Here is an 11,967-nt window from a genome sequence, read left to right on the forward strand (position 1 = left end):
TTAAGAATACACTTGCGTCATGTTGCTATGACTAAACAAATACAACTGACTTTCAACTAAAAAAAGCATTAACATAATCTCTCCTTAAAGCAGAAAGCAAAGTTCACCTATTGTAAACTCTGACATACAGTACTTCAAGAGACATAAACCTGAAGATAAACATGTCTTAGTATTTAAAGGTGGACTAAAATCAGAACAGCCAGAAAGCATTTGCATTTAGTTTATGAAGAAAGGCATTCAAATTACCTATTTGACTGGTTCTCTTGCACAAATGGGTAACAAGTTATAAGATAGCTTGGAATAGGAGTGGGTTCAACTCCACCAACACTTCCACCATCACCTGGGAGAGACATTGGTATCGTAAGGGCTTCCGTCCCTTTCTTCTGAGGGATAAATGGCTCAACTTCAGCAGATAGTTTTCCATTCTACAAATAAACAAAATAAAGTTTTTAGATGTTGCCGTTCCTGAGTATACATTGTATAGGTGGTTATATGGAGAGAAGAAAAAAAAAAAAAAAAAGAAAACACCAAAACATACACACACACATAATAATTAGGAGAACCTCCTTTGCTCACATAACATCAGCTGTCATAAAGCTTACTGACAGGAAAAAAAATATAAAAAATAACTTTACTTCCGCCTTAATGTTTCTATTCTACTCATTTGCCTCAGGTCAGTGAACTGTGATGTCTGAAAAATCCCTAACAATAGGTGGAAGAGTCAACGCTTCATTGGTAATTTTTTTTTTTTATATTTTTTAAAGTAGTTCTCATGGGTTCAAGAGGTATAGTAAAAAATAACAAGTAATAATAAATTACACATTAAAAAGATACAAGGTATTTAGAACATGATTAATCATTCTGAAAAAAAAAAAATTCCAAAAGGGGGAGGGGGGAATGTGATCTTGTACTTGTTATATTGCACCCACAACAGTGCAAATACCGTAGAAATAAAAGAAAAGAAGAAAAATAAAATTAAATACATAGTCATGCTGTACCATCTTTGACAAAAAACTTTTCAGTATTGAAGAAGCCAGAAATAAAAAAGCTCAAGCCTTTATATTTGACATAAGGTGAAATAGTAATTTCCAGTCTTACAAGAAAACACCTAGAGGGTGGATCAGAAGATTAAAAAATTCTAGAATGCTATGAACAGTTTCTGAATGGAATCATAGTTGTCTGTCAGACTCGCTTGTGGTGGCATTGCACCTAGGGACACCAACCATGAAGTGTGAATCTACGTGTGGAGCACAAGTGGTGTCATCATCAGGTTGGTGTACCCGTGTTTTGTTGCTTTAAATAAATACCTGAAAAAAAGCACTCTTTTTAGACCGATTTGTGTCTCTTTTCTCTTAAATTTTAGAGAAAAAAGAATTTTTAAGTGTGGGAGAGTTCTACATAGTACATAATAAAGGTGCATGACACAAATACGATACAGCACAGTGTTTATTTTAGACTGCACAACACAGAGAGTGTACTGTGTGCACTAAGGTATATAAAGGTAGTTTCTGGGTTAACGACTCCTAAAACAGGGCTTCCCTGCTTGTTCAGTGCAGGAGGGAGGCTTGCCAAGGGGAAGGGCAGTTTGCATGGCTTGCAGAAGAACTCTTTTGCCTAACACAGCTGAGGTTGTGGATGATCTTAGAGAGGTGAGCTCTTCTGCAGCCTCTTGTAACTCTTTAATGACCGACAAAAACTATGCAGTTGTTTCTTTGTTCATATAAAAGTACAGCTTGCTCCAGAAGATATTGAATGTCTAGGATCCATAAAGTGTGTGTTTGTGATTAACTCACAGTGAGAATTTCATACAGTAACTGACTCCACACTGCCTAATAATATGTTGAGCCAAACATCTGTACTAAATGCATTAAAATAATGTACCTGTTCCGATTTACATACAAATTCAACTTAAGAACAAACCTACAGTCCCTATCTCGTATGTAACCCGGGGACTACCTGTACACCACAAAGTGTACAAAGTGGTGAGATGTACAGTACAATGTACAGTTCATGGTACATATACAGTAAATATGTATGAGAACCTTGCAGTGTTTATACTTTAAATCATAATTCATGGCATGTTTCATAGTACCATAGGAATTTTTTTGTGCCAGCGATGTTCTTTGCATGTACAGTAATTTTCCGACTGCTTATGAATGGTCATTTGCAGTTCAGTGACAAAGTTGATGAAAAATAAGATGATGAACATTGTTTTCTAGTGAAAAGTTAGTGTAACAATATAATAATCACTCTGATTTAGTCATTATTCAGGTTGTGGTGTTATAATAGCTCTTTGAATTACATATGACAAGCTAATTCTATTATATGCCTTTGTCCCCCGATTGCATAGCAACCAGGTCAATCCGGATAACATTTCAAAAACGAAAATCCCATACTGACTATGTGACAAGATCATATTCCAGGAAAGATTTTATGCAATATTAATTTACACAAAATATTTTGCAGCAGACTTATAACAAATATTACCTTAGTCCTTTTGCACTCCTAAAGCAAACAGAGGTAAAGATCCCTTTGCATTCAATATATTCCATATTCTTAGTGGGAAAAATAATAAAGCTGAACTCCAATAACAAAAGTAATAAAAGACATGACTTTATCATTGTGTTATACATAGCTGGCACAGACACTGCATACGGTCTGCAGATACAGGACCAGTCACCCCGCACAAAGATGGACAATGACAGTGACTGGTCTATCGCAGAAATCTGCAAAAAGGCAAACTTTCAAGATGGATTTCTGCACAAATCATGAACAAATACAAAAAAACAAAGTCAAGTGAAGTTTTGAGTAAGAAAAAGGATGCTTTAGGTTTAGACAAAATTTGGCTTTACTGGAGAACAGAATTTAGGATCACAACTAGTAGTCATGAGAAGAAATAATTTATTAGGAATAGCTGCAGCTTACTGTTAAATGAACAGGATAAAAAGCAATATAAAAAAAATATTACAATGTGCAATGTAACTGCTAAATCCTTAAAAATAAACAGAAAATACCTTAATCTTAAAAATGATCTAGAAGTCTTGGTCACATGATTACTCAATTCCATTACCCCAGTATTTCTTAACCAGGGTTCTGTGGAACCCTGGGGTTCCTTTAGAGATTGTAGGGGGTTCCCTAAACCATTTGTGATTTTGGCTATCTGTAAGGGTGACATTCTTCCAACTGGCCAGCAATGCAAGACACATTCTTCCCACTGACCAGCACATTATTATACAGTGACCTGGGGATATAGTAATTATAGCCGGGGTTCCCTGAGAACGAAAAGTCATTTCAAAAGGTTCCCTGGTGTTACAATAGTTGAGAAAGGCTGCTCTACCATCTCTTGTCTGGAGGGGGAAAGCAGTGCTTTTTATCAATGTCTGTGACTGGTAATAGGCAAGCATCAAAGAAGATGACGCTGCCACCAATGACCAATAACTGCATTATTCATGTAATTACTTCCTCCTTCAGGGGGGTAATCCAACAAGGCGATGGAAATTCTTCAGCTGTAGGAGACAAGAAATGGCTGTGTGACGCCAAATATCACACAAATGAAAATTAATTAAATCCTGCACAATTTTCAGGACATTCTAACGATCACTGCATACATAAAAGGGGACAGAAGCATTCATAAAAAATGGAATATATCAGGATGAATCCTGTCCGAGAATTATGTTAAAATAATTTTGGATTTCTGCTTTAAAATGAACAGTACAGTAGTACATCAAGCCATTTTCGTAATTTTGGATATAGTAAAAAAATAGTAAATTAAAAAAAAATCCATGGTTTTTATTCATCTATGTTTAGTATAACGTTTAGTATAACACAGGAAATAAAAAAATATTTCCAAAGGCAAGGGGGATGTCCCGATTTAAAAAAAAGTATCCCTATTGGTTGCCAGAAATAACACATACAATAGGAAAATATAAAATACATAAACAAATGGAACAATAGGAAAAACTTTTGAAAATCATTTGAATAGCAGACTATTTAGGAAAACTCATGAAGTGTTGTGTTGTGATTTATATATATAGTTTCATAACCTTCCTCAACATAAACAGAAAACAACACACTTGTAAAGATCAAAATAATTTACAACTAATAAGGGCTTGTTTGGTTTAAATAAGCATGGCATCAGAGATTGTCTGTCTATATGTCAACAAGCACAGTGATGTAGCTTTAAAATGGAACTAAATCTCACTTTGAACTTCAGCGATTCAGGCAGGGGGTTATCGCACAAAGGGACAGGCAATATCCCTTCTAGAATAACTTTACCTACCTGATCCCTGCTCACTGAGCTGACAGTGTACCCCCCAGGCCCTTTCAGCTGGGCGCACCACCTGGCTGTTTTTGGGTGGTTACTGATGAGCTGGGTCACATAGCAGGGACTCCCACCCACCTACAGCTTCTTTCCACCTAGCTTAAATAGATTTCTTGGTTGAACACTGGCTGCGCATGCACAGCTCAGCATTGGATGCCAAGAAAACCAGGACATCCTGCCTTCCCTTCTATGTGCCAGGAATGAATGAACTACCGTTCACCTGTGCAGGAGTTATATCATCATAGTAAGGCCAAACAACATGGCCAAAGATCGTCTAGTGGAAGAAAAGAAAGATGACAGCAGTTCAAGCAGTACAATATTATAATATTTTAAATGAAGAGACACGTTTATGCGATAATATTTAAACAAATCAAGGATAACTTCTTCCATGCAGACTTTCAACATAACAATATTCAAGCTGTTTGACTAGGTTTCAGAAGTAATCATATTACCTGTGTAAAATCATAAGTGTTTTACTATGGCAATAAAATATTCCCAAGATTATAGAATTTAGTGACATTACATCTGTTACTTTCCTATAGATTCAATACTATGAAATAATTCACCTACAAATGAGATTTAGAACAGAAAATTATGTTGTTCCTTGGGGTATCAGAAAAGAAATGAACAGAACCAATATACACCAGAAAATAAACAGACACAAACATGTTTGTGTTATTTGTGTTTATCAGATTCTGATGGGCGGCATTGTATTTCAAGTACAGAGCATTAACAACATGCAAGCATATAATAGAAAAGGTTTAAAACTACAAACAGATTATTATGTATTTATAAAGCACCATTGAGTACAAAAACCTAAAGTGTCCTTTGTCTTCAGAATCCCTACAGGAGTGACTGGCAGCTGTGCACAGACGATGGCACTATTAGGAGCAGGCTGGTATGATGCCACATGGACGCAGTACTGTATATTCACATAAATGCTTTTGTTTATTGTCTGTTAAATATTTCAGCTGGGGGCCAGCGTTTGCAGGAGTACTTATGGCAGTTCATACAAGTGTCTTCCCTGAAAGGTTATTTGTCAGTTAAGAAATAGAAACTGGAAAAATGTCAATCTTTTGTATGTCCCAGCTCCTGGCATAGCAGTCTATACAAACAGTATTGACTTACTGAACAACCTATTATACTAACAATGACAAAACATTTCTTGAACGCTTCACATTCCTTTCAATAAGAATCAATCATCTAACAATTTAGGTGGCAATCTTCTTTTAGGCTTTTGGTCTAGAAATCTATTTCCAGTGACTTGCAGCAAAGGAATGATAATGATGTAGCTAAACAAGATAACACCGTGATTATGGCTTTGTGTTAAAGGTACTGTCATTTCATACAGGAAACAGCAGATAAAGCTTTACAGAAGCCAGCAGAGTAGTATGATAGTGATGGCCACCTTCTAAAATGCTTGCTGCCTGGCTGTGTCTGGTATCGAATCTGGACCATGGATAACCATTTGTACCTATACAAACTTTCCTATCTCCATACTTGTTTTGGTCAGATAATAATAGCAATGCAGCCAAACCATTAATTTGGTAGACAGGCAGGTAACATTCTCGAACAGGAATCAGCAATGAAATCTGCATAGTTGTATCATGACAGGTAAACCTAAATGCACTTTGTTGTCATATAAAATTAATTTGCATAGAATGTGAATATATTTAGAACGTATATTAATGATCTTGGAGATATCTTTGTGTATTCTTCATTAGAAGTGATCAAACACAAGCTGACCTGACCTTTTGGGAGTAAAAAAAACCTAACTCTTGGTCCAGCTTATTTTTATTCAACATGTCTATGGATTTCAATGGGATCTTCACATTACTGTGTAAGAAGCAGTAATGGTTGTGATCAAACAATATAATCAAAATCTATAATTTCAATCAGTTTGGCAACCAACAATGTCAACACCCATCTGTAACACTTAACATAGATAAAAATATTGTAAAAGCCAAAACATCAGACAATTCCTATGCATGTAAGTAAAAATGAACGAAGAATAAAATAAAGGATAAGAAGTATAAAATATACAATATTACAACAAAGACCAAATCAGCATAGTCTGGAAAATATCTCATATGCAAAATATCAATCATGAAATATGCAGCAAGCAATCAGATTTGGGTGTAATCACAAAATATAGCGAGTAACTTATGTCAATCCTGAAACGACCGGCGTCATAGCTGATCACGTGAAGCATCATGGCAACTGCAGTTCTAAATATTTTCTTAGATGACACGATAACTCGCTGTAAAGGACAGGTGAGGAAAGTGGGAAAAAATGACAATGTGTTTCGAAAGGAGTCCTTAGAGTTATATTCACATTATCAGCAACGTAATGGCAATCCTGCCTTTTCTGGTTAGCTCAGTACTTCTAGGTATGATGGAGTCTGTGACCACCTCCTGATGACAGTTAATGGGTTTAGCAGCCAATCCCCAGGCCTGAGCACTGTCACATGATAGAAGTTTGAAATGTCACTGCACCCCCTAGTCTCAGACACAGGTAGTACACCGAATTCCAGCGCCAGTTGTTCAGGAGTGGTGGTGGAAGTAAAGTAAGTGTAACTGGAGTGAGGGGAATATAATGTATAGAAACATACTAAGGTTGTCCTGAAGAGGCATTATGTAATGTGAAAGTCTACCTAAGCAATGTGATTAGTTATCATCCAATCAGACATGGTGGTTGGTATTATTCTTTTATAAATTTGACAGAATTATGCCATCAGCTTCAGTAAAAAGTAATTTGTTATAGTGGAACTAAGCTTTCCCAAAATAATGATTTTGTAGATTGCTGGAAATCTTTTTTGTAAAATAAATACAGTTTTTCCTCAACCATAGGAGCAGAGAGGAAATCTCAATTAAAGATAAACGGTCGGTTGCCGAAATTCAAAAAGGGATTATTTCCCTCTTAATTTCATCCGTTTTCCGGAAAAAGAAATGGAAAAGTATTTCTCTGACATACAACAGCCAGCAAAGACCTGAGCTGGGGTCTTCATCATTCTCCCAGTGAATCCATTCCCAAATAAACAAACAATGATGGCTATATGTGTGCTTGGAATGACGTTTCCAAATACTGTTGCATCACAAAACACAATAGTAAATATTACAGGGTGTAATACTTATGGGTGAGGCAAACTAATTTAAAAATAACTCTACGCAGTGTAAATATATATTTGATTTTTTTAAAAATTCACGTCAGATTTAGAAGAGGATGCATACGTGTGCTGTGCACAGAAAAGTGTATTACTGTATAAACAGCCTTTATAATAATCCAGGCCAATTCTGAATATATCTTGCTGTTAAATTTCAATCACATTTTATGACTGAAGTTTAGTTTAAAATCAAAGCAAAAATGGTTGCTGTGAAAAATGGTTCCAATTATGTTCCAATCAGGATGCATTTTTTTCAATGGAACAAAAAAACTTTGCAATAGTAGCTTTAGATTTTTTGAATCCACCACAATACTTTGCATAATAAAATCAAACAAAGAATAGATTCTAACGTCATATGTGAAGTTATGGGCATCAAATCTGTTTCTTCCTGTTTCCTTCTCCAACTGTGGAGGGATTTGAGTAAAAATTGATAGGAAATGCAAAAAGTTACAGTTGTCCATGGAATAGAAAAGAATTCTACTGTGGATACCAATGAGGATTCCTGTTCCAGCGACAAGAGTATAGCACAAGATTTGCACACATTTCCACAACAGCAAAAGATACATTTCCCTGCAGGGGCACAGAATGAAAAACTAACTAAATAAAATAAGATTTTAGCTAGAAATAGACTATATGGTCCATTTATAATGTTTGCATGCAGGTTTGACACAACTTTAACCATCCACATTTTCTAATTGGATTTAATATTAAAAGATACAGATCCTGGGTGAAAGTTGTGTCAATATATAAATAGATACTTGAATATGTATGTATGTATGGTTATCACAACCTATTTATAAACACAAAGTACAGTCACCTTTATTACGAAAATACAGAAACAGGAAGTACAAACCACATCTGATTACATTCACCAATGTTTAAATACATTTATCTGTTGTGATAACTATTAGACAGCAAAAACAATATACTACACCAGAGAAACACTAAATATAATTTTCAGATCTTGAGGAACCCTTGTAATAATTTTAGGTCTCAAGAACCCCTGCTTAAACCAATTTATTAGAAGTGGGGAAAAACTTAAAAAAAAACTTAAATTGGAGACCAGTGGAAAGAATTCCCCACTAACAGTGGTGACTAGAATACTACCCTATTGACAACTAGAAAAATAATGGGAGTCATGCAGCTGGGCTTACCAAGTTGTGTTGGCCCCAGAACTATGAAAGTGTCATCAAATATGGGGGTCAGGCAGCCACAGTTTAAGGAGCTCCCAGTGACCACGGAATAAACCCCGGTTAAGAATGCCGGGGTTCCTCCAAAGGTTGCTAGGGGTTCCTTGAGCAATGCGGACCTCTCAGGTCAGTTTAAGTGACGCTATTGTTTTTTTTTTTATTTGGCTATTTGTAAAAGTGACAGTCTTCCCACTAACCGCCACACTAATATACTGTTTTAAATATAAAGTTTTAAATATAAGCAGGGGTTCCCTGAAGACTTGAGAAAGTCTTTTCAATGATTCCTCCGTGAATAAACACTGCTGTTGGGTATGTAGAACAACCAAAGACTCCAAACACACTGGACTGCCCCATCATCTCCCAAATACCCCCTTTCCAAAGCTACAGAGAACAGTGAGAATATATTTTGCTTACTTCACCAATTGATTTTTTAATACAGATGTGATTAAATCCTCCAGCATGGAATTGAAATAAATGGCACCTCCTCACCGGACCCATCCACACCTAACCAGGTGAAGTTGCTGGATACACTGGTATGCACCGAGTCTGTAAAATATTTCACCGCCACATTCCTCCCAACACTTACTGGGATTTCTGACTCCAGAATCAGAGCTGGAAGTGTCAGTACAGCAGCTGTTGTGGCTATAACTGTGAATAAAGTGTGTGTGTGTGTGTGTGTGTGTGTGTTAAAAATAGAGATACAAAGTAACATAATTATTACTTTTGTACCTACAATGTTTAATTTACCTGGAGATGAAAGAGATGAGCTTCAATCTACAATGATGCCAGTTAAAGCAAACTGACCAATAATAAAATGTTTTGTGATTTACCTCCTTATTTACCTTTAGTTTACTCTAATTAGCATCCTATTTGGGAAACACAAAAAGAAAAAAGTCCCTACTGTCCTGAAGAAGGACTTCATCGTTTCTTCTGCCACTAAGAAAGTTTGCCATTCAGAACTCCTGGGGCTTTATTCTTAAAACAGGCAACATGACATTCCCACAAACATTCACTGGTAGGAATCTTCAAGGTTTATGTGTTTCAATAGCTGTAAATGAACCACAACCAGGGAATGTCAGATTGCCCCAACCAGGGAATGTCAGATTGCCCCAACCAGGGATTTTCAACCCGATATAAAACACCTTTTTGGTAATTGATTATCCTACTATAAAAGTTAAAGAACTTCTTGGCAGGGGTACAGCTATCCCCCAAATATACTCCTAAAGTATTTACCTGTTACATGCACCAGTGGTAAAGAATACAAGTAGCAGTGCCAACACACGCAGCCCTGGCACGAACCATGGATCTATCAGGAAGCTGGTGCAGAAATGACGCACAGACAACCCAGAAATACATGGAGGAAAGAAGAGGCTACATAAGTCTACAGGCAATCAGAAGATTGGAGATACAAAATATATATAAAGGAGAGCACAAAGTATGGTACACAAAATACAATCTATTCCAGATCTCCTATACACATATGTTTCTATACAAGGAAGAGGTGTCAAAGTGCTGTCCTGACACTGGGTGGCCATGGCTGTTTCCAGAGGCAGCCCCAGGAAGTCAGACAAGTCCCTGACTAGTTGAGATCAGTTTTGTAATAAATAAAATATTCTAGCTATAAGATATAGATTATTTCCAGCGCCACACAGAGCAACAGAGGGGATTGTCTGCCCTCACCCACACAGAGCAACAAGTCAGCCCTGGCATGTGCTGCCCACCTAGAGCTCTGTGTATGAGCCAAGGGAGAAGGCTGCTGGGGAACCACAAGTCCCAGCATGGCAGTGAGGACACAATGTTATTGCTGTATATCTGGAGGGACTTGTGGATGTCATGCTGGCCTGGATATACAAATGGGAGGGAAGCTGCCTGCTGTGTACCTGCTCGTTCATGTCCATGGTTACCGGGCCTAGCAGCGGCCTCTCCAGCTGTCAGCTCCCGTCTTCTCCTAGTCAGTGAGGGGACCAGCTTCGTCCATCTTATTCCTCCCAGTGCTCTTTCCTTTCCTCAGCCTTGTTGTTCTACCCTGCTCGGCCTCTATGAACACCCCACCCCGAGCCGCCCAGACTACGTAACAGCCCCTAAACCCGCAGCGGCCCTGGGCGGAGACGGCTGAAGTGTGACAGGGAGTCAGCTGTGACGGAAACCGCGCAGGACCAAAATGTATGAATGTGCGAAGCTCCTGTCACTGCTGCCGAGCCTGGGCCAGCCTATGTGTACACAGAGAGAGGCCTAGTCAGCTACAGGGCTGAAATCTGACTGGGAAGAGGGATAGTGCTAATATTTGAGGGGAAGAGAGGGATAGTGCTAATATATGGGGAGTAGTGAGGGTATAAGACACAGAAGGTAGGCAAGTTTGAAAAGATGGGTTTTGAGTGTTCTTGTAAATGAGCAGAAAGTAGGAGCAAGCCGAATAGGACGAGGAAGACCATTCCAGAGCATCGGGCAGCTCAAGAAAAGTCTTGGAGCCGTGCATGTGATGAGGTTTTGAGTGAGGAAGTCATTAGTAGGTCATTGAAGGAGCAAAGACAGCAGCTACAGGAGCATTTTTCTACCAGGTCATTAGGTAAGTGGGACAAGAACTGTGGAAGTATTTGAAGGCAAAGCACAGGAGCTTAATTTTAATTTTAAGGTGAAATGGAAGCCAAAGAAGAGAACTACAAACAAAGGCAGCAGAAGAGGAGCAGTAGGAAGAATGGATGAGTCTGGCTGCAGCGTTCATTATAGATTATAGAGGAGAGAAATGTCTATATCTTTGTCAATGGAGTGCACGTGAGAGCACAGGGATGACCAGTGGCCACCTAGTATTGTATTGCACCGAGTGACTAAAAGCTTAAGGTGGTGGCATTGAAGGAGATTTGTTTAGATTTTTGCTGAACTCTAATTGACATTGAGTAGTGGACGGCAGTAATTCAGGTACACAATGTTGATTGTAGAAGTAAGTTGGAGTGGAGTTTGTCACAGAAGCCCAGAGGAGTGATAATAGGAGCATGTATGAGGAATTTGGTGGTCCCTGGAGACTGGTAGGGGCATAAAATGCACAGAGATGTCATTCATAGAGTGATTGGGGAAATGGGACACTTAGCATAGAACACTAAAATGTAGGCAAATAGGAATATCTGTATTGCAATATATATCTACTTTCCTAAGAAAACCATGTCAGTGTATTGATGGCTTTACTCCTATAGATAAAACAACCCTCCACATTCCACCAATGGACTAGTCATGTATCAAAATGGGTCTTTCATAGCTCCCAACCACTGTTTTGGAACCAGATGCCCTTGCTTGTCTTT

The 11,967-nt window shown here is 37.9% G+C and overlaps 1 protein-coding gene across 2 annotated transcripts in view; it reads right to left on the reverse strand.

Moving 5' to 3' along the window:
- SECISBP2L (SECIS binding protein 2 like) overlaps positions 1-10,789 on the reverse strand; it is a 34,176-nt gene extending 23,387 nt beyond the window's left edge. For both annotated transcript variants that reach the window (XM_072402406.1, XM_072402405.1), the window contains exons 1-2: positions 10,555-10,789; positions 247-425 (exon numbers count right to left, since the gene is read on the reverse strand). In XM_072402406.1, coding sequence (XP_072258507.1) covers positions 247-425; positions 10,555-10,572 — 197 coding nt within the window. In that variant the 5' untranslated portion in view covers positions 10,573-10,789. The remainder of the gene's footprint in view (positions 1-246; positions 426-10,554) is intronic.
- Positions 10,790-11,967: the final 1,178 nt, after the last annotated feature.

Source organism: Pyxicephalus adspersus, chromosome 2, assembly GCF_032062135.1.
Source record: "Pyxicephalus adspersus chromosome 2, UCB_Pads_2.0, whole genome shotgun sequence".
Lineage (NCBI taxonomy): Eukaryota > Metazoa > Chordata > Amphibia > Anura > Pyxicephalidae > Pyxicephalus > Pyxicephalus adspersus.